Source organism: Microchirus variegatus, assembly GCF_963457635.1.
Source record: "Microchirus variegatus genome assembly, chromosome: 13".
NCBI lineage: Eukaryota > Metazoa > Chordata > Actinopteri > Pleuronectiformes > Soleidae > Microchirus > Microchirus variegatus.
The window spans coordinates 12,051,294-12,075,039 of record NC_139814.1 but is presented as its reverse complement, the minus strand read 5'-3'; the positions used below and the strand labels follow the sequence as shown (position 1 = coordinate 12,075,039).

The window sequence follows — 23,746 nt, the reverse complement described above, 5'->3', positions numbered from 1 at the left end:
AAATGGGTCCAATTAAAATGCAGTCCATGATCACTGTGACAAATATGCATTTCGTTTAAAAAGGTTTCTATACACTGACAGACTTTTTTCCTCTTCTTTCCATTCCATCTTTCTCTGCAGCTCCCTTTCTCATACACAATGACAGATTGTCGGAAGCTCTGAAATCAGTCCATCAGTTCATCAGAGGGGTTGCAAAGATAAGTCAGAAGATCTGAAACAAGTGCAGTAACTTGCAACAAAGAAGTCAACGAATTTTAACCACAGAAGCACAGAAGAGAGCAGCAGCATCCTTGATCGAAGCCGACACAATGGCGTGGTCAGCTCTCACCGGCCCTTGTGTGGCCCTCCTCTTCCTCCTGTTCGGTTCGACCTCCAGCACTCCCTCTGGTCCGGCCTCTGCAACCTGCGCCACCCTTGAGCAGAGTCGTTTCTTTGGCGTGTTTTCTTCTACAACGACCTTCCCTTCCTCACCGTGCTCTTGGACCCTGCAGAACCCCGATCCTCGCCGCTACACAGTCTACATGAAGATTACCAAGCCCACCGACTCCTGCGTGCCCCGCCAGATCAGGACCTTCCAGTTCGACTCCTTCATTGAGACCTCTCGTACCTACTTGGGCATGGAGAGCTTCGACGAGGTGGTCCGGCTGTGCGATGCTTCAACCACTGTCACCTACCTCGAGTCGACCAAGCAGTTCCTGCAAATCCGCAAGGTGGCACCAAGGAATGGGCTGGAGATTGTGGCAGAGGGGAGTGATATTAGTGATTTCAAGGCTGAATTCCTGGTTGTTGGGAAGAGGAACCCAAGTATGCCCGCCTGCCAGATGCTGTGCCAGTGGCTGGAGAAGTGCCTGTCAAGTAGCACCCATGATCATCCCTGTGGCATCATGAACACCCCCTGCCAGTGCTGGGAGGCCCCAAAGAGGAAACCAGGAAGCTGTTACAGAGGTGGCGTCTACGTTGAGAAATGTGTTCCAGTTCCCAAAGATAATGGACGTGATGCTGAGATTATCAGTAAGTTTGTTTTTATTTTCAAAGTAGACTTAAACTAAAATTCCAACTGGTTTATCTATACTGAAAAAAAGGTGTGCTATGTTGTTTTGTACTGGCCTCCACTCGACCGGACAGTTGATGGGGAGATCATGTGCTTGAAGCTCCCACAGCTCTGTAATCACCCTGTGATTACAGGGGATTAGGGGCTGCTGAAGTAAATGATTCACGTTTGTGGGACAGAGGCACAGACAGGGTGTGCACTCTGCCACCACAAGGCAATGAGAAGTAAATCAAAGTTCTTAAGGCCTTAAGTGGCAGCACCACCTGAACTGCACACACCCACAGCTCTGTGATTTTCTGAGGTAGGCTTCTAGTGTTTAACACTTGGCAAGAAGTCTGGGCTCGGAGAGAGATAAAGGACATGTTTGTGTGTTAGTTTGGGGCGGGGAGGTGGAGAGAGCAGAGAAGAGCACAAAGACCTCAGTCAACGGGCAGAGGAAATCGAAGTGCAGCACTTCTAGTCGTCATAGCAACCCACCTGACATCCTTACATACCACTCTGTCATGGTTCACATGGTGAGTGGTTAAAAGCGAACAATCACCATCTCAAATGGAACACCTATCGGCTTGAGTGCTCCCTGCTAACATAGAATTCTCCTCCGCTGCATATAAAACAAATGTGACTTCCTGTTCTGACAAAGTTCATCAAGGCATCTTTTGAGTCGTGCTTTTATGCAAAGAAAGTGGGAAACTTCAACTTCTCAACTTCTACACGACACACAGTCAATTGCATTGTTGTAGTTTTCAGTTGCAGTTTGCTCAACCTTCTTCTCTCATGTCCTCTTTTGCAGAGGGTTGGGCTGGTTGGGGCCGCTGGTCTGCATGCAGCCAGGAATGTGGCGGTGGAGTCCAGGTGCGCAGCCGAACTTGCCAGCCCGAGAACGACGTCTGTGAAGGAACAGTTGAAGAAGGACGCGCCTGCAACCCTCAGCTCTGCATTGGTAAGCCTGCCTTTCATTTATCTGCGAGCACTCGGCTGCAGATGGCTCCTATTGAGTGCGTTAATCGTGTAATTCTTCCTATTCTCTCAGGCAAAGAGCGCAACAGGAGCCAGGGTTTAAGGGCCATCATTGGTATGAAGAGAGACGGTACTGCTGATTCCAACCATGGAGTTGTTGCAACCCAAACAGGTGACTTATTAGGGATCACTTATGTATTCACAATACAAATTTGACACAAAAACTGTGTGCTGTTCACCACACAGTTTTTAAAGCATACCTATGAATCTTAATGACTGTGTAACACATTTTATTTTTGCACATTAGATGCTAAGAATGATGAGTGGACCCCTTGGAGTTCATGTTCAGTCACCTGTGGTGAAGGCTGGCAGAGTCGTACCCGTGTCTGTGCCACTTCCTCCTTCACCACCCAGTGCATCGGACCCCTGCGTGAGAACAGGCCCTGCAACAACTCCGCCGTCTGCCCCGGTGAGTGCCTGATAAATACACTGATGTGCCACCGTGAGCAAAGAGTAAAGAAAAGGAAAGTGAAAAGTTTTTCAACACTTCCTGGCCTTTTTGAAGTACTCGCTCAACCTGAAAGTTGTTCCTTACTGATTTTCTGAAGAAGTGGAGGCAAGATAGTTACTTTTCCACTATGACACAATGAGCTTTCAAGTGTGGAAAAGAGGCTGCAATTCACGTTCAACTGAATTGTAGTTTTGATGTCGAGGATTGAGTGGAGGACTGCTCCACCTTGTGGAGGATTTACCGAAAACCCCTCTTGTGCACACCCAACAGCTTGGTATTCTGAGTCAGAAAATTGCACCATTTTAAAACATAGTTTCTGACACAGTTATTTTTTTTCTTCATGTGCAGTTGATGGTGCTTGGGATGAGTGGACCCCCTGGAGTCTGTGCTCATCCACATGCGGCCGTGGTTACCGTGACCGCACCCGCACATGCAAGCAGCCCCAGAACGGAGGAGAGCCTTGCCGTGGTCCTGCCAAACAAACAAAGTTCTGCAACATCGCTGTCTGCCCCGGTGAGTTTTACCTTTGTTGATTTGCATTTGAGCACATGCAAATGATTATTTCTCATAATAAGGGTGATATTTGACTCTTAACTGATTCACACTGAATAAGAGCCAATTAAACCACTTATTGGCACCACCACTATCAAAAACAACAACTGCAGTGGCAGATTGACATTACATCTGACACATCAACAGAATAAAAGCCTCTGCTGGCATTAGTCAATGTCTTTATAATAACTACTGACTCACACAGCGCTCACTGTCACTGAATACATTAGCCCGTTCTTTCCCATTATGCCACCTACACGTGTGCTGAAAGGATTTCACCCATGTTTCACTCACAGCCTCAGTTGGTACAGTCAGTCGTGCTACCACCTTTTTTCACAGAAGATGGTTCACAGTTCAAGAGATATCTCTGTTGCAATTACATGTGGCCGTCAGCAGATGTCTCTGTACACCGCAGCTCGCTTACTTCCAGTGTCTAAATCTGCACCTGTTAGGAGAAGTCAATGCATCTTTTGAGAATGAAAGGTTAAGGAAATTGAGTCGTCCCTTAATGGCCCATTAAGCATGATAGAAATTTTCTTTTGGCCAATTTCACTTTGAAAGTACATGAAGTTTTAAAGGGCAACGTGTAACAGCAATAGCCTTACTCATACCCTCTAATGATGTTCATAATTTTCATGATAAGATAAACTTGATTTTAGGAAGGAAAGCACATGCAGTCATGTTTAAATATCAGATAATGTCCTCCCCCAATCTATTTTACTTGAATTCATCTTAAAAAATGTTAATAAATCAGTGTTGACCTCGGCGTCTGTCTTGTCCTTTCGGCTGAACTAACTCCGTTACATGTACATTTCTCTGTCTTCCTCCAGTGGATGGATTCTGGAACGATTGGGCCGCCTGGAGTGCATGCTCTGCTTCCTGCTCCAACGGCACCATGCAGAGAATGCGGGAATGTAATGGACCATCCTATGGTGGCTCTGAGTGCCACGGCAGCTGGAAAGAGACAGCCAACTGCTTCCTGAAAGAATGTCCCGGTAAAAAGAAAAAAAACAAACACCAAGATCTTTAAAACCACTTTCCAAATGCAATGTAAAAGCAGAATTCATACTGTGAAATATCCTCTGCCTTTAGTTGATGGACGCTGGCATTCATGGAGCTCATGGGGCAGCTGCAGCAAGACTTGCGGTGGAGGCATTCAGCAGAGACAGAGAGTCTGTGAGGGGCCTTTCTTTGGTGGAGAACCTTGCCCTGGTGAAAAGGGAGAGCAGAGGCGTTGCAGTGAGAAGAGATGCCCTGGTTTGTGACTTCAATACAATGCATTCACAACACCATCTTCATTATAATATAGCCTGATAAGCCAATAAATTAGTCTCAAATCATCATGTAGTATATTCTTCTAATCTTTTAGAGCCCCATGAGATCTGCCCCGAGCAAAACACTGGAGATGTTGTTTGGAAGAAAACTGCAGCTGGAGACATGGCTGCCATTGCTTGCCCCGCTGATGCCTCAGGTGCGGTGACATTGAAGACCTCGCTTTCTTGGAGATGTTAATTGTTTGTTATGCCCATCACACCGGCTACAAGTACTTCCTTTCATTAACAGGTCTGATTCTGCGCCGGTGCTCTCTGGACGCTGTAGGTCTTGCCTCGTGGGAGACTCCAACTCACATCAAGTGTGTCTCCAAGAACTATGAGAACATTCAGATGCTGGTAAGCCCTGCAAGACAAAGTGCCCTCATTAAAATGTTAAATATCTCCTCTGCCATGTTTTCATTTTGCACTAATGTGGTCAAATCAGCAAGTGTCAAACATTCACATTAACCTCCTGTCTCCTCTTCAAAAGTCAAGGGACTACATCTCCAAAGCACAGATGGGACAGAGCGTGGATGGGGTTGCTGAGGTGATTTCACGTCTGAGATTTTCCTCTGATGAAGGGGCCAAGTACAGCGGTGACCTCGTAGCCATTATGGAAACCCTGAAGAACACCACTGAACTGTTCAACGGCTCCAGGCAGAGACTGAGCAACGCTGATGTTGTGGTAAGAGGGAATCTTGTGATTTTTTTTCTTTTTCTTTTTGGAATTATGTCACCTTATGCACATTTATAACCATGATATTACAAAATAGTCTTTCTCTGACCAAAATAGCTTTTAATTAAGCTGGATTTGGTATCTTCTTACACCTCTGCCTTAATTATCTGCAGAATTACGTTCAGACCATCAGCAACCTGCTAAAGGAGGAACATCGTGACAAATGGGAAGAATTCCAGCTGGTAAGTGATAAGAATGTGTTTATGGGGTTGGAGGTGGGGGGGGGCATTCACAAGCACACTTGATGAGATGAGTATTTTCTGATTTGATGGCGTGCTTGAACTAGTTAACTCTCCCAAAAGCCCTTTTACTCACTCCAACACGGCACGTAAGAGCAAAAAGAACATGACGTCAAGGAATGAAATATGAATAAATTAAAAACAAGCATTGCTTTGTCTAGTCTGACCACCTGTTGACGTATTCCTTACCCACTCAATATACCTAAAGAAATATGAGAGCGCTGCAGAGAAGTTAGTGAACAAAAGCCTTCCCACTGCAGAGAGTAAACACGTGTTTGTGTGCACGCTGACTGAATCACAGAGACCCCGGCAACTAGAGAAAGAGAAACAGTCGAAGGTGACAACAAGAGAGAGTGAGTGCGACTGAATCAGGGAGAATCACAACGCCCACTTTGCAGCCTGTGAGTTTCTATGCCATCCTACATACTGATGGCATTTGTAAAGGGACACAGACAGAACATCGCATACAAGCACACACCTTGCGCCCACAACACTGCAGTTCTGCGTCAGAGACACGCAAGTCATGCAGCCCTCCCTAACACTGAATGAGAGGGAGAGGATGAAAAAAAACCTGTGTATGAATCAACAGCCTGCCCATTTATGGCCTTCAGGAAGTTGTGCGGTTGCATAGCAGCAAGAATTTCTTTTTCTCCACTCTACTGCTAAGCGCTCTGAAAGAATGAACAGTTCACTTTAGAGGAAGTCCATATAAGGACCTGCCATTTCGCAGCCACGTTTAAGTGCACAATTAAACCAATTTCGTCAATTGTGTATAATGATATGAGATGAAATTGTCCTTGAGCTTCTGTTTCCCTTTTTCTGACTCTTCCTCCATCTCTTCTCCCTGTTTTTAATCCAGATGGGTGCCAGTGTTAAAGAATTCTTCCGCCTGGTCGAGGACTTTGTGAACATGATCGGTCTGCAAATGAGCGGCTTCCAAGACGTTTATGAAGTCACCGAGAATTTTGGTGAGCATTGATTTCCTCTGCCAGCTCCTCATATCTTGTCAGGGTGATGTGTCCTTTCTCTGGCCAGAGAGTGCATCAATCTTAAGCTCACCTGCGTCTCTGAGTCTATATCAGCAGCAGCAGCAGAATGCATCAGTTATCACTTGAACAGTGTGTCAAGTCCACCAGCTTTGCTCTGTCAGTTGTGCCATGTTATGCATGTAACGATGAGAATATTCCACACAACACATGGCTTTTAGCAACAAAAACACTTCTGTCAAACACTGTAAGAGTAATGTAGTAATGTTCACACTCTAATTCACACTTAGTGTAACTTTTTTTTGGTCAGGATATCACAGGATTTAGTGAGAATTGACACACATGACGTATGAAACAGAAAGTCTCCATGGCAGCCTTTTCTTTACTTCATTGACTGTTCGCTAACAAAGCATTTGTCCATTTCTGTCCATCTCAGTGCTGAGCATCCACAAGCGCCCTGCATCTGAGATCTCCAACTTCACCTTCCCTGTGAAGGGCTGGAGGGGCATGCTCGACTGGGTCAGGACCTCAGAGGAGAAGATCTCTGTGTCCCGCGATGCTTCATCCATTAAACAGACCGGTAAGGTCAAACAGCCATCATTCCTTTCAGGCCGATCAACTGATGTTCCGCTCTTGAAATTTGACTCTAAACAGGCCATTTGTCCTTTCTAGATGGCAACGATGCCTTTGTGACGGGCATCGTCCTCTATAGAAACCTCGCTTCCATTCTGTCCCTCCAGAGGTAAATCAATTTGTCTGCTTTTGTGTGTGTAGAACTGACTCAACATGAAATATATTTTGCTGTCACAAGATGGCACCCTTGCTGGAAGATTTCTTTATTTTCTCCTGCAGTTTCTGTTAAATCCTTTCTATGCAGTCTCACATCAAACCTTGAACGAGCTCAATATGCTCTAATTTCTCATTTTTGCGCCAAACTGAATGTGTAATGTCCTCGTTCTCCACAGCAACTCCACCCTGCTCAACTCCAAGGTGGTGTCAGTGATTGTCAATCCCTCAACGACTCTCATGTCCTCCCCAGTCGAGATCGAGTTCCCCCACCTGCACAACGTAAGTCCCCCTAATCTAATGGAGTCTTCTGAAAAATATATATATATATATATCAGCCTCCTCATGGGTGTTTGCTCGCTGCAGTGCACAGAGCCTGACATTTCGTTTGACATTTGCAGTGACAGTGTGACTTTTACAGACATTTGAAACCTGGCAAAAAATCACAGTAAAACCAACCGATCAGTAGATGATGATGACGATGATGAGAAGTCACGTGCATTAATTAGTCTCTGCAGCCAACAAAAAACCTGTTTTTGGTTTCATATTTGTATTGCGGAGGAGGGAGGCAAGAAAGTCTGGCAGGTGGCTTGTAACTGTTGCTGTTGCATCTCACACGTTTATAGCACGGTGTGCCAACCTACACGTTTCCCCTTTGGTGTAGAGAATCCTGACACTGACTTTCCCATCTGTGTGTTACTTTGCAGGGCACCATCAACGAGACGTGCCTCTCATGGGACGAGAGCGAAGCGTAAGTGTTGTTTTTCTTCGTTGCTCACATAACTGTTCCTGTCCTGGCTGGTCTTGTCAAGTGGATGTTGTTCGTCTCCTCAGTTTTAGCCACAGTCCGTTCAGTCATGCATCTGTCACTGCATAGAAACATTACAACCCCCCCCCCCCCTTCTCCGTCTCTTCGGTCACGTAGTCACCAGACAGAGAGCAATAATGTTTCCGCCATTTCTGAATCATTTCAGACAGAGAGGACAGAGCAACAACATGTTCGCCGTGGGCGCCAGGTCTCGCTCACTCAGCCGTCTGACATACTTAATGCAGACTTACAATATGAAAACCTCCACTTAGTGACACTTCACTGCTTCGTCAGGATGGAAAAAATATACAGGCAACACTTATGAGCTCACTCTATACATTAGGCAGTGCATTCATAGATTCATGGTAGCTTCCTTCACTAATCAGAATGTCAATTTAAAGAAAGTAGGAACACTCCCTCCCTGGCTTCTCAGCAATGTTCTCTGTCATAGCTAATAACTGTGGTGCTTAGGGGTTTTCAAAGATGCTTGTGTGCATTTAAGTGACTTATGAAAGAAACTCCTGGTGGCCTGGGCTGAGATCCGTCAGCCCCCCCAGGCTCACTCTGTCCTCCTCAAGAATACCCAGGTGCACCATTTGCATATAGATAGTTTTGCCCCCTACACACACAAACACACACACACACACACGATGTCACTCTTTGTCTCATAAACCACAACAGCCACTGTCAAACTACAAGTAAAAGCAAAACAAACTCATAGAAGAAAAAAATGTAATTAACTTATACACTTTCAGAGGGAGGCCAATGTGTGTGTGTGTGTGTCTCTAGTCAAATTACATTCATTTGTGGATGTGATTAATGGCAGGAAACAGACAGTGGTTCTGGCAGAAGAGGAAGGTCTGCTCGGGGCACAGTCAGGGGTCAACGCTTGCTTTCTTGCAGACCTGCAAATGTTTGAGATTACTCTGATCACAGGAAGTGGTCGATTATCTACTCTGGCCACTGAAATTGGATACAGATAGAACAGTGTGCATACATTTGCAGCACAGAAACAAAATACATATATTATTATATCTACACTGTATTACACTTGACCATTTATCCCAGTATCTGCATGATATGACAACCTGACCACTGCACGCAGACCTGCCATTTTAGTTTCCCCCTGCGGCCGTCTGCTCATGACACTCTGTACCAGGCTGGATGTGTTGGCTATGATGATGCTCCTTTGTATTCACCAGTCTGAGGATGCAGCTCATTGCCTTAACCTCCTCACTTTGCTCTTTGCTCTCTGGCATCTGCTGCTGGTGCAGCCAAAACAGAGGCAGATCTTGATTTTTCTCTTGGATCTGAGCACTTAAGATTCAGTGATTGGTAGATGCATCTCATTTGAGAAAGCACCCATTATTGATTCCCCTACTGACCAGGCTTAGCACAGAATAAAAATGGTAACATATAATTATACATGTATATTAGGTTCAAAGTAGACGACTTCTATCTAATGTTGAAGAATCAAGCGCAGTGCAGAGAGAGAAGGAGGGGAAACACAATCATAATTCATATTGTCTTCACATTCACATCCTTCTTTTGAAAAGAGGGAACACGGTGTCCTTTGTCCCCATGCGTGCACTGGCCAAGTGTTGCCCATAATCCCATGTCTACTGGGGGAAAGATTAAGCATGACAAGCAATGATACAGATTATGCTAATATTGAGATTTATGAAGGCCTATCATCATTAATCATGGCACAGATGGCTATTAATCACATAAATGTGAAAGTCATTATCTAAGCTAATGTGATGGAAGTGAGCACCTCAGGTTATATAAACCTGTATATTGTTTTAAGGTAATATTTATGTTATCTGCATGTTAAATGAGAGCCACATCTTTATATGTATCTGTGCTGCTTTGACTCAGATAAACAGAATATTGATGATATTTTTTTATATATATATAAATATATAAAGGATGTATGTGTGTGAGGGGGGAAAAAATCCCTTCACATGAGAGACTTGTCAGATCTCTCCTCTCCTGCTAACCCGTCGCTGCCTTCTTCTCCTCTCCTCCCCCGTGCAGTTCCTCTCTGCTTGGCTCTTGGTCTGCTCGGAGCTGCAGATCCGTCCCCGTTCATTCATTCAGAACCAAATGCGTGTGTGACAGCCCCTCCACCTTCGCCATTTTAGCGCGCGTCAACCTCGACTCGGTAAGTCTCCTTGTCCCTTTCTTCACAAATGTGACATTTTGTGCAATGCTTTTTTTTTTCTTCTTCTCCTGTGTCTTGAATGTTTCGTGTTGTATGAATGGTGGTGGGTGTGTGAATGCGCTGCAGTGTGGACTTTGTTTTTCCTGCTGCTGAAGACAGCGCTGCCTCTTTGTCTCCGTGCAGGTGTCGCTGCTCGATGCCCCGTTTTTATTGACTGCAAAACAAAACGACCAACGTGTTGATGATGTGCAGGAATGTTGCACTTGCAGAACAATAACACCGACATGCATACTGTCATGTTGACTATTGTTTTTCATTTTTTGCAATTAGCGAATGCATAATGTTTATCGGGCATCTGCAGCAGTGGAAAACAACTGGTGCAGCTGCTTGCGTGAAAGCATTTATTGCAGATTGTGTAACAATCGGTTGCAAAACAGCTAAATTATGCATGTTTTTTATGATGTATAATTTAATTACACTTGACATCAGTCTACGCAGATTTAATACACGAGGGCAGAGGGTGTGTGCATGGTTTGAGAACAAAAGGAAAATCTTATTATGCGCAAAAGACAATGTGTAATTTTCCCCCTGTAGACTGTGTTGCCTCTAAAGCTGCTCCTCTTTAGTTGCCGTGGCAACGGCTTCTGCAGGCAAACTCGGCCTGTGTGATTTTTTGATAACTGAGGTGCTGTGGGAAAAAAAGAAAAAAAAAACACATACAGCCCGCACCTCCCTCCCCTCCTCTCTGCACAGCCCCCCCCCCAGGACAGAGGAAATGTTCTGTCCATCTCTGCTGTGCATGTGATTGCTGCTGCTGCACAGAGAAGACACATTCAACAGATGTTCATTAGTGTGAGGAAATAATATCTACAATTATTTTGATCCCCTCCTTTATTCTGTTCACTGTGCATTCAGTGGCAAGACATCTGAACTGAATTTGGACTGCGGTGTTTTCCCCCCCCACTACAAAATCAATTCAGTGTTCACCTGCTGTTTACATCCTAGATTTGATTTGTCTTGCTGATGTCAGACTGAACAGCGCCACCTATAAACCTTTGTTCCTTCGAGGCTCCCGTGACTGTAAAAAAGGCAGCTGCGCCAATCAATCCGTCTGTCAGTATCTCTGAATTCTCCATTACGTCCAACACATCTCTCCTCCTTCGTCTTCGGCCACAGCAGCGAGACTTAAAATGTCAGAGAGGAGGACCAATGAGACACAGACGTCTGGTCACGCATCGCTGGTTCCTCCTACTTCTCCATCCGTCCCTTTGATGTGGACATTTTCAATAACATCTTCCTGCAAATCATATGAGCAACTCAAGAAATGCAGAGAGAAAATCAGCCTCATACTGCAGTGTGTTAGCTCTTAGTCAAGTTAGTGTAGGTTCAAGACTCCAGTGGCACCATGTGTGTTGGAAACATGATGGTCCGGGGGGGAGCAGCCCACATAGATTGCACAGCAGATGCTCTTTACCACTGGGGTAATTCATTTAAAATGAAAAATGTGAATGTTTAAGGGTTTCCACGTACATTTTTCTTCATTTAACTGCTTCAGATTTGGATAAAATGACACGATTCAGTCAAGGACATGCTTTGTATTTAGGTCAAACTGGCTGTCTGTCTTCACTCAGAAGCCCATGGTGCAATCGTCAACCCAGATACAAAGACTGGGAAGAGATGGAACAGCACAAACTCTATTTTTTCTTCCCCTCAGATAAAGGCTGAAGCACAAAGACATCTCACTGCTCTGCTATCTGCCATCTGTTCCGCCGTGCTTCTGATGTAGTTGGATAGATTCTGAAACAAATTTGCCACAGTAAATTAGTCTTTGGCTGCCGTAGGCTGGCCCTCACCAGCTGCGCTTTGATATCAGTCGCGTCCATGTGGATCACATATTGAGATTTAGAGGAATAATCCTTCAAGGCTCAGTGTCGTGCCATTTAAATTCTGAGACGCTATCAACAATGGTAGAAGTATTCGATGTGATGCCTCACACACTTGTAAAATCAGAATTTATGTCTGTCATAAATCACACGAAGGCCAAAGTGGTGTCTATTTCTTTCCCTTCTAGCTGTGCTAATTTGATACCTGCAGATTTATTATATTTCGGGACATTTTCTCACTCACCTTTTGGAGCCACCTCGCTCTTTCTCACCTGCGTTCCTCTCAGCACATTTCCAAAAAATTATAATCACACCATATCGAGGACCTCCTCATCACACGCTTTGGGGTGATGACAGATCAGACGTGTGGAATTAACTCAAAACCTTGTCAAAGCCTCCTGAGAAGGTGCGAGACAGACAAATGTGACGGAGGCAGTGAAACCACACATATAGATGCCCGGGGTTCAGAGGTGTTTCTGTCAAACATCGGGAGATTTGTGAAGTCTTAAGGAGCAAAGATTTGTGTGCGCACAAGTGACCCATCAGCGCTCCAGGCGAATGAGCAGCAGGGAAGACAGGCATAAGATGGACCATTCTCCGTTTCCTCCACCAGAGGTTCAGTGCCAGGGCCATTTGAAACATGGGATGGTCACCGCTGCCGGCGGTGGCAGGTGCTAAGTTGCTGTCAGAGATCAAAAGGACAGGTGGCGGAAGATTAATGCACAGGTGATAATGGTCCACCTGTTCACTCCTGCTGCAGGGGTGTGAGCAAGGAGCTGCTATTTGGCACCAAAACACCAACATGGTGGGGAAGTGTTATCAAGAGAATAGCAAAGAATAGCTCAGGATGTCTGTCAGTGATTAGAAGGTGGCTGTGACACTTCAGGCTAATGATTCAATACAGCAGCACCTCCTGAACTGCCCCTGGGACTTGAACAACCCCCCTCCCAGCTCAGTGGATGGAGATCTATGTGCGGTATCCTGCTCGCCTCATTTGCTGGCTAAAAAGCTCAATGGAGAAACGCAGTGACCCTGACCATGTGTTTAGTTTGCCGCTCCATCTTCCTGACATGTTCACCTTGGGGTCACCTTGCCTCATCCATGGCCTGATTGTGCCATTCAGCTGTTTGCCTACAGGGAGCCTGTCTGCTGTTCCAGATACCACACACCCAGAGGTTTCACTAGTGTGTGTGTGTGTGTGTGTATCACAGTGCTGGTTTCCTCTCTGCATGTATGTGTGTACGATATCGGCTCTAAGCGACATGTTCGGTCTTGTCTTTTCTCTGTAGATCATGGACAAGGCACTGCTCCCATCCGTGACGCTCATCGTTGGCTGTGGGGTCTCCTCCCTCACCCTGCTGCTCCTCATCATCATCTACGTCTCTGTGTGGAAGTAAGTAACCTTTGAGCTCAGTCTCGCCATCGCAACCTATATCTATATATGCTTTGTGCTCTGGTTTCTCCCTCCTCTCCCGAACCCCCGGCTAACCTTATTCTTTTCTTCTCCCCTTTCAAAAACTCCAGGTACATCCGCTCTGAGCGCTCCGTTATCCTCATCAATTTCTGCATCTCCATTATATGCTCCAATGCCCTCATTCTTGTCGGACAAACTCAGGCTCGCAACAAGGTAAGAAGCTCCTCTAGCCAATCCTAGCCTCTCTCTAAACCTCTCTGAGACTTGCTGCTCTGGGGTATTTGGGTAGCAGTGCCACTGACACAGATTTCTCATCTTTCCCGTCCACCTTTGCTTCCTCTCGCGCTCCCACAGGTGGTGTGCACTCTCGTGGCCGCTTTACTGCACTTCTTTTTCCTCTCCTCCTTCTGCTGGGTGCTGACAGAAGCTTGGCAGTCCTACATGGCTGTCACTGGTCGTCTGCGCAACCGCATTATCCGCAAGCGCTTCTTGTGCTTAGGTTGGGGTAAGAGCACTTAACTTTCCTCTCTTCTGGCCCTTCTTTTCCTCTTCTTTTGCATTTATTTTGTCTTTGTTCATGCTCTAATGTTTTCTGTGCATTTTTTCATCTTACAGGCCTTCCTGCACTGGTGGTTGCCGTGTCAGTGGGTTTCACTAAGGCTAAGGGATATGGCACTGTCACTTAGTAAGTCTATTCTCAATCTTATTTCTCTCCATTTATCCTAAGATCCATACATCCCTGAGCTCAAAATTAAAACTCTCCTCCCCCCCTTTGTTTTTATAGTTGCTGGCTGTCTCTTGAGGGTGGACTCCTGTACTCCTTCGTTGGCCCTGCTGCAGCTGTTGTTTTGGTGAGTATCCTGACTTTGAGTTCTTCTGACTTTCCCAGTCCTTCGCAATACAGTTTGTAAATGAGTTATCTATTATTACATTTTCTCATCCATGTTTGTTTTTCTTACAAACAGGTGAATATGGTCATTGGTATTCTGGTCTTCAACAAGCTGGTGTCCAAGGACGGAATCACCGATGTGAAGCTGAAGGAGAGAGCTGGGTAGGTCTTATTGAGTATTGCTTGTATTTCCCACATCAGTACCATTACAGGTATATTGATGGTGTGAGAGAAAAGATCTCTGCCAGTAGAGAAATATTGCAGAGCTACCTGTATGAGCCAGTTTAGTTGAGCCCTGTTGTTCCTCTTCTTGCAGTGCATCACTGTGGAGCTCCTGCGTGGTTCTGCCTCTCTTGGCCCTCACTTGGATGTCTGCTGTCCTGGCCATCACCGACCGCCGCTCAGCCCTTTTCCAGATCCTCTTTGCCGTGTTCGACTCTCTGGAGGGCTTCATCATTGTGATGGTTCACTGCATTCTGCGTAGAGAGGTAAGATAAAACATTTAGATGAGATGAATAAAAGTGAAATTGAAGTTGTTTATGAAGTTTTCTGTGCTGGGTACAGACCTTCCTGACTTTTTTTTCCTCGCTCCATTCATTAGGTTCAAGAAGCTGTAAAGTGCAGAGTAGTAGATCGCAAGGACGACGGCAACGGAGACTCTGGCAGTTCCCATCACAATGGCCACACCCAGCATATGGTAAATTTCTTGGCTTATTGCCTTTTTAATGTCTTGAGTGCCTCTTGTATTTTACCCCTAAATGGATATGTGCTTACATTAAGCACTGAACGAACATTTCTTTTATTCTTTTATCAGCAGTCTGACAACGAAAAGGATGGAGATTCAAGCAGACAAGGTAAGCACTTTTACATCCACTTGTTCATGCCCTTAACCATTTTTCCATTTGCATTTCCATATCTATTAGCTTTGCACTTAAACCATCTGGTCATGCATAAAAAGAGAACATACTTAATTAACTAGTATTTTAGATGTGAAATGCTTCTTTATTATGTTTTAACTTTTGCACCATTTCTATTTCAAGGAATGAAAAGCTCCTCCGAAGAGAAGATGCCTCCTCCTCAGATGCCGCTTCCCATGGGCTCCAACTTCCACACCCTGCCATCCAACCCCAGTAAGAGCCACATGCAGGCCGTTCCTGAATATTCCAGCCACACACTCACCCTGAAGAGAGAGAAGAGCAGGCTGGCGGGTGGAGTTGACCCGACCTGCGGGAAACCTGTGTACGTCTGTGATGGGGAGATCTTCAAGCAGCTAGATGTCGATCTCGCTCGGGCTCAGGTGGAGGGCAGCATGTCTGACGGCAGCGGCTACGTCCTCATGCCCAACACTACCTCCACCCTGAGGTCCAAGCCCAAAGATGACGCGACAAAATATAACATTAGTGTGGACCAGCTGCCACAGGCCAGACTGATGCACCTCGGTGGGCCCTTTGCTGAGCCCCAGGCTGCCTTTGGGATCAAGACGATCCCTTCTGACCAGGTCAGCGTGTCGTATTCAGAGAGAGACTCGCCCATCCAGAACATCCACAACATGTCCAGCGAGTCTCACATCACACACAGTAGCCTGGAGAACACCTTCGAGTCCATGAACTCCATGATGTCCAAGAGTGAAACCATCTCCACGCTTTCCATGAGCTCCTTGGAGGTAGGTTCACTGAAGTAATGTTATCAAATACGTGTGCGGTCTGTTGATATTTATCTGGCATTAAACCAACTTTCTTTGCATGTCTTTTCTTTGCAGAGACAGAAATCCCGATATGCTGAGTTGGACTTTGAGGTGAATATTGTTTGCCTATTATCTCTTCTTAAGATATATTTAAAAAAAATGCATATAACACATAGCATATGAAATGTGCAATACTAATTCTAAGTTGTTTTTTCTTTGCTCCCTGAAGAAAATTATGCACACTAAGAAAAGGCACCAGAACATGTTCCAGGACCTAAACAGGAAGCTACATCATGCTGAGAAAGATAGAGAGTCACCTGCCTCTGACAGCAAGGTAACACATCATTCTCAAATCATTTTCTTCCATTTCCACTGACACTCATTTCCAGGTAATGCTAAAAATGAAAAAAAATGAAAAAAATATAACAGAGGCAACATTTTTTTATATATATATAGACAACGGCCTTGCAAAACAACCAGTGATCTCTGTACTAAACTGTGGTTGTTGTTTACATTGAGGTCAAATAAATCAAGATTTATTTTTCTTCCTTCCTTCTTACAGTCTGTGAGATGGAGTGTGTCTTCAGGTGGAAGTGACAAAACGAACCACAGCGTGAGTGTTTATATACAACCTCACACATACCTCAAAGTTAATGTCTATAAATGAGACATACCATCAGATATTACACTTGCCTCAAGGCAGAATCATTTCCCTGAATGAAAACTTGACTATCATTATTAGGAAATCACTTTTGATGCAATGAAATCCATTACATTTTGATTCAATCTGGAATTGCTCTGTTGCTGATGAGAGACACCAGTGCTTAAGTGGCTCCTCTTTGTGCTTCAACAGGACAAACAGCAGGCACCACTGGAGAGACCATGGGAGGGAGTCCGGGGAATACCTCAGTCACCTCCAGCATGGGTGCGCAAAGACATGGAGCCTCTAGCTGCCTCGCCTCTGGAGCTGCACTCTGTGGATTGGGAGAAACCCGGCACTATTCCTTTAGTTGGGCAGGACATCATTGATCTGCAGACAGAGGTCTGAGGGGAGGAGGGGGTCTGGCAAAGCCACCTGATTTCACCTCAGTCACCTTTTTGGTTTGGGAATGTAATCCTTTATGGATAGAGTAGGGGATACCAAGAAAGGGGGAAAGGGAGAGAGTAGGCCCCAGAATCAGTGTCTTCAAAGCCTTATCCAGAGCAGGAAATAACCGAGGGCGAGATGGAGGAGTGACGGTGGTGATGGGATGTTTAATGTAGCTTCTCTGTGTGGACCTCACTCTTGTCAAAGTGCTCTGAAGGGCATAGGGGTTAGTGGAATGAACAGTGATTTCCTTGGATCCCGACCGGTTCCATTAGGCTTCACCGGGAGTTTCGTGAACCCTTTCGCCTGGGTTTCAGAAGATGTGGTCAACATGTCTGTGCTTCTTTTTTCCTTCAACTCGACTTTGAAGAAAAATCTAATGATAATGAGACAGTGCATCCTCCCCATTTCTTGGAAGGAACGACTGCAAAACTTTCGGCTGCTTCTCCACCAGCCAGGTTCCAAATTAGGACAAGGCATGAGAGCAAAGGGACCAGTTTCATGTTTGGAGTCCAACACTCGGGCACATTGTGTGATGGGCACACACATTTTAGCTTCACGCCGTTGGTTATTTATTCATTTATCTTTAAGTTTTTCAGTTTGTGTGTTTATTTGTACTGCTTCGTACCTGAAACTGCTACACCAGAACTGAATATGCTGATATTGTTTCCATCAGGATTATTAGTGCTCCAATGACTAGTGTTCAGTCTATTATTGTCCCTTTTCAATTAATTTCAATTTCTATTGACCTTATGACTGTCCGGCACAAGTTTTATTGTTTTTGTACTTTTACATAACAATTCAATCGGCTCAAAGAGAAAAAAAAAAAAAGGATCTAGTTCATCTGAGATGTGTTCTAAGCCCATATGGACTGCATCGGGACAAACATAGTGAGTGGTGATGGAGGGAGTGGTTCAATACCCAGCGTGTCCTGGTTTCTCGGGCATTCTGCTTCTATGCCAAACACCAGCGCCAGGACGAACACAGACTCTCACACAGGAAGAGCAGTGCACTCTGGGAAACGCTGTGTGGAAATGTGAGGAGGTGGTGGTGGTGGTGGATAACACGCCCTCTCCTCTCAGCTGGCACAAGAGGCAGGCTCTTCCATGTCGCATATATATGGATTCAAGAGGGTCAGTGAGACCTTTCATCATCGCCCTTTTGTTTCTCAGCCTTGCAGGACTCTTGGAGCAGGCAGAGGCTCCTGGCACTAATAAGACTTCCTGCCCAGTGCCAGGTCCTCAAGACTTCAACACATTTGTGTTTTTAGCCATCAAGTGTGAAATAGTGCAATATGATGGGCGCTTGATGCTCAAGCAAGACTGATATTATGATTTAGGCAGGAGTTTTTTCTTACCAATGTTTCAAAACTTTTATACCATCTTCCTCATATTTACAGAGCATACAGATGCTTTATGAGAATAGTGTTTAACAAATCTGTTATAGTAATTCAAGGAATTTATTTGCTAGAGATTTGTTAGCACAACACTCCATATTTGGAGCTGTGACAGGTAGATAATTGTACTTCTATAAAGTCAACATTATATAGAGTGAATGATAGCCTTTGAATATCTCTAAACTGTGCTTCGGGATATCTGTATTTACTCTCCGCTGTGTAGCGAGGAGTAAATGAACCTCATGTCTTCTGTAACAGTGCATTTTTGATAACTTTGTCAGTACCAGAACAGTATTTATTACCAGCTAATTGTCCTGTCTCTCCAAATTCGTCTGTCTTTCCCACAGCCTGAGTCATACCTCGAGTTACTCGTATTGAATACCCATTTGTATTATCTTGTCACGACTTTGTTTTTTATGTTCTGTCTTTACCTCCGGTAAATGTACAGTTTTCACAGCACAAAATGAATGTGATTTATTTCTAATAAAAAGAAATCTAATATTACATGAAGATTGTGGTCCTCACTGATTGTCCAGTAAACACAAATACAATTTAAAAGCATGTGTTTTATTTGGTTCAGATTTAGATCAAATAAACTCCTGCAGATTCAAAACAGGGATGATGATGTGACAGCCAATATGACAACAAGGGAACAAGTAATCACGTAAAAAGAAAGTTAAAAAGAAAGATAAATGAACTAAAAATAATGCAGTCTGTATAAAGAGATATAAATGTCACATTAAAGCCTCTGGCAAACAAGTCTCTCTATATATAGATGTGATTTGCAGGACAGCAAACAGCAGTCTCTGATGATAGAAGTTCTACTCTCTGTTCTACTTGACAAATTGTTAGAGGGAAGAACACGTCTAAGAAGTTGAGTAATGACAAAACAAATTAGACAGAATCCAGAAAATGACTCTGGCCTCTTTAGAAAGAGGAAGTCTTATCATTTTAAATGTAGTTTTGCCTTCTGTGTCTATGACTCTGCATTTCCTCTCCTCCATAATCCATTCTTCAATTTAATTGAACAAATGTGCTGTAATTCTGCTGCAAGGCACGAGCAAAAGGAGATTTACATCATCCTTTTATTGAGCTCTGCTCATTTTTTTTTGAGGTCAGCTGGAGAGCAGACCGGTTTCTGTGCAGATGGAGATTTACAGTAATATAGGTGCCATTTTCACAGCATCTCATTCTTGTTACCACGTGACGAGATGGGGTTTCACAGTGATTTCTGCTTTGAGGAACACTGCTTGCGAATTTATTTTCACACCAACCGTCATCTGTGCAATGTCTCCGCAGTCTGTTAGTGACAATTCAGAGCTCATACTGAAATATGATTCTGAAGACTACAGTAGAGTCACTGTCTGTATTTCTCCACGCTATAATCTGCAGAAAGTTGCAATCGGTGAGCAAGATAAGCTGATAAATAGACGGATGTTCCCTAATTTGGATTAAATGAATGAATGGCACAAACCTCTGTTTATGACCATTGACACTGACCTTTCAGCATGGAGTTTGCATGTTCTCCCCGTGTGTGTGGGTTTTCTCCGTGCTCTCTGGGTTAGTCTAAAAACATGCAGATTTAAGGATTGGACGCTCTAAATTAACCATAGGTGTCAGTGTCAGAGTGAATGATTGTTTGTTTACACATGGCCCTGTGATGGACTGTCGACATATCCAGGGTGAACCTCGCCTTTCACCCTTTGTCAGCTGGGAGTGGCACCAGTGCCCCTCGCTATACCCCTCATGTGTAGGATAAAGCGGTAGAACATGGATGGATGATATCAAAAAAGGACACAGCTTCACTCTACTCAGAAACAATTAGTATGCAGATGCGATGTCTGTGTTAGTGTGAATCCCGATGTTAATAACATCCTAAAGCTGTCAATGACTATCCCCCACTCTCACCCCCATCGTGAAATCCAGTATCAATTAGCACCTTGCTGGCAATAACAGCAAGTTCCTGCCTGTCTCTTAATGGAAGTATGTTGCTGTAGAATTAACAGATGCTAATCCTTTTCATGGGGGTGTCTTTAAACTTCCCAAAAAGAAGTAGAAGATAACTACCCATTAGTCGGTTATATAAATGTACAATCACGTAATAATAAGTTTCAAAGGTCACCTTTGTTCCCTGAAATGCTTAGGGAAAGGGAAGTGTGAATGCAGGAGTCCTCCATTTAGTTGCAGTTTGCTTTCTCACTGTTAGATATCACTAAATCTTACACACTGGAACTTTAAATACATTGTCTGTACCCCTGCATTAAAATTTGGGGTGTGGTTGGAAAACTCTGCCACAGATCATCACGTTACTTCAGCTAGATGAAAAAAACTGTAAAACGCCTGCGAGCAACTTATTTCTGCAATAATCTCCTCTGCTCTGCGACAGAAAATGTGTTGATATCTCAGCAGGGAGATTAGGACAAACAGTCCCCAAATATGATAGCGATACAGAGTCTAACTTGACTTCAAAGGATAGTCTGAAAACAACTTGATCTTCAAATTGTCAATGGTTTAATTTGCAGAGCACAAAATATTGGAATGTAAGATCTGGGCGTAGAAAAAACGCTGAGGAGAGCAATGAAAGCAAAGAGAGGCTTTGGCCGTCTGTGTATGAAACCATGAGTGATGCTGCAGTTGTCATGGGATCATTTTAACAGAGATGCCGTGAATTTTTTTTTTTTATTTAGTGTGCGGCAAGACACTGAAGAAGCACCGCTCACTGTGATGTAATACAATCCTGACGTGCAAACGCATAAAGCAATAAATAATTCAGACTCTTTTCCTGAACTGGTACCTGGAATATCATTTTAAAGCTGTTTGCGATGCTTTTAGTTACATCACATGAGCTCCATCAGCAGACTGAATATGACCCGTGCTGCTTATGTGTACACTTGGTGAGATTTTCTCCAATAAATGTGAAACATTTGACGCTAAATGTGACTGATTCAGATTCTTATTAGTATCTTTAATTCAGAGCATGGGTCTTATAGCAACATTATTGATACTGAGACAATATGAATATTTAAAGGTCTAAATGGACTCTATAGACCCCGCAGATATTTGTAATTTTTGTCTTCAAATTACATTCATGCAGTGCTGTACTGTGTGTGTTTCGAGTCATCACAGGGATTTAAAACTTTAAAATCCGTTGTTTTAAGCCATGCGGCACAGCGTGTCTTTCACCTCAAATGCAACTCAGGTCTCCGTAAGTGTAACGGACAGAATCCAAAAGTATGACGCAGAGGTCTTTGTTTGTTTCGGATGCGAGAATTTCTCGCGATTGTCAACACATATTTAAATCAATCACAGTCCACTCTGCTAATCAGCACAACATTACACAGTATGTATACTGTATGTTTCATGATTGTTCCAGAATGAAGCTCTCAAATAACTCCATCCAAACTCTTCAGCAGACGTACATTTATATCCTGCACATTCCTTCTGATTGTGGTCGATAATTGACCACCTTTGTATGAAAAAAGCCTCCCTACGTGGTTCTTTTCCCCTCTGAATGACAAAAAACTCCGAAGTGAATGGATTACGGCTGTGAATGTGCGTCATTGCCAAATGTCAGCAGTCACTTGAGAATGGGTGCATAGTAGGCGTTGCCACTTGTCTTACTTCCAGGCAGTATGTTAACCACAGGGGTTGACTGGTCTGGGTGAGCCTAATGACCAGCTATGGTGCTGGTGGAATGCAAAGGACTTTAATAGGCTACATAAGAGAAAATGACATTTTATACAACAAAATCAATCTGAGACCCACTGAGAGTTTCCACGAATGAGTCAGTATGAAAAGGGTTCATACAGAATCATTGTTAAAATTGGGTCTATTAGTGGCTCATGGGAACAAGAGTCCTTTAAAAGAAAAGTTATAACACTAACTGTACCATTCAGAAGATGGTAATTGTGACATGTCACACTGTGGCCCTCTTACAGCGCCACGGTCTGCTCAGTGAAGTTTTTAATATATGGACATGAAAGTTAGTCACAACACTTCATACTTTGTCTTTGGTAACTATCTGTCAACTATTTTCAGCTAAATGTGGTGCACAGATTCCTTGACTTAACTTTATAACTCTGGTTGATTACTTTTAAATGTTAATTTGGTGCCATCTTTTGGTGGTTTGTCCGCTATTTGTTGTGTGATCATACATTTGCAAAACTATCACGATCATCAAGGGATGATGAGCCAGAATGAAAATGGCAAATGTGGTAAACGTGAGCATATTATTATGCAGATTTTTGGCTAAATACACCCAACAGAGACGCTTGCTTGGCTGTGTCTCACTTGTTCTGGATAATACAAATTGTACAAAATGGCCAATTATCTATATAGCAGTCTAACCACGTGCAGCTTTTAGTAAAGGCTACCACAAACAGCAGGCTACAACGTATCAGTGTGTGATGCCACTTCGTTTTTAAGAGACCCTCGTATTGTAATTAGTTTGCTAAATGAGTCATTTCCGCTTTTTTGTGCCACTATCCAGTTAATATTGTCTGCCAGTGCACCTTGTTTGAAAGACCTTGTACAGAACATAACGAATCTGAACCTCTTTATCAACCCTGATGGTCACCATGACAACAGCGGCAACATCCATGGCAGCTCATGGGGACTATTAACAACAAGGGTTCTCAGCACTATAGCAAACACTGAATGCACATAAATTAAACCCCAGATGTCTAAACATTTTCATTGAACCAAGGAGACGATGCTGCATAGCGTGTAATTTCCTGCAAATGCAATTATAATGCGATTGAGATTCCACTGACTGCAAAGATTGTCCAGTAAATGGATATGTCATTTTCAGCAACATATACTGCAGTGACTTCATGCCAACATGAAGATGAGCAGGAATAATTTGCGTGTCAACACAATGCTCTTATAATATCCCTCGCTTTATTTGAAGCATGCATTTCACATATATTGCATGCAGTTATTAACAGTGCATTAGAACATGAAGGCATGTTATTATGCAGGACATCCAAAAGATTGCAAGATAAAGGATGTTAAATAGAAACATACAAACTGAATGCAACTTTGCATTGCATATGATGAGGATTAAAAAAGCAAAAATGCTGAAAGGATATTAACAGATATACTGAGTGTTCCTGCAAGAAGAGGTGATGAAAATGGTTCATACAGGAACTCTGTGCCTCATCTTGTCTGCATGACCTTACTTTGTCTTTGTGCAGGTTAGCGCTGTTGCCAGGATACTATTTCCAATGGCAACACTTGAGACAGCAATGTGAGCAGCACTGAAAAGATCCAGGTAACTGGCGGCTCTGCA

The 23,746-nt window shown here is 43.9% G+C and overlaps 1 protein-coding gene across 1 annotated transcript; it reads left to right on the top strand.

Annotated features, from left to right (window-relative positions):
* Positions 1–308: 308 nt before the first annotated feature.
* Positions 309–17,021, top strand: LOC310935996 (adhesion G protein-coupled receptor B1-like; the record flags this gene model as incomplete). Its single annotated transcript, XM_083900011.1, has 31 exons — positions 309–1,011; positions 1,842–1,991; positions 2,082–2,180; positions 2,316–2,477; positions 2,868–3,032; positions 3,902–4,066; positions 4,164–4,328; positions 4,441–4,542; positions 4,635–4,741; positions 4,875–5,069; positions 5,234–5,302; positions 6,219–6,327; positions 6,782–6,925; positions 7,018–7,087; positions 7,311–7,413; positions 7,839–7,882; positions 9,977–10,103; positions 13,276–13,379; positions 13,511–13,613; positions 13,755–13,905; positions 14,016–14,085; positions 14,185–14,251; positions 14,366–14,451; positions 14,606–14,777; positions 14,891–14,986; positions 15,104–15,143; positions 15,330–15,952; positions 16,049–16,084; positions 16,203–16,307; positions 16,536–16,586; positions 16,827–17,021. 31 exons carry the CDS (start codon positions 309–311, stop codon positions 17,019–17,021), a joined length of 4,578 nt encoding a protein of 1,525 aa, XP_083756137.1.
* Positions 17,022–23,746: the final 6,725 nt, after the last annotated feature.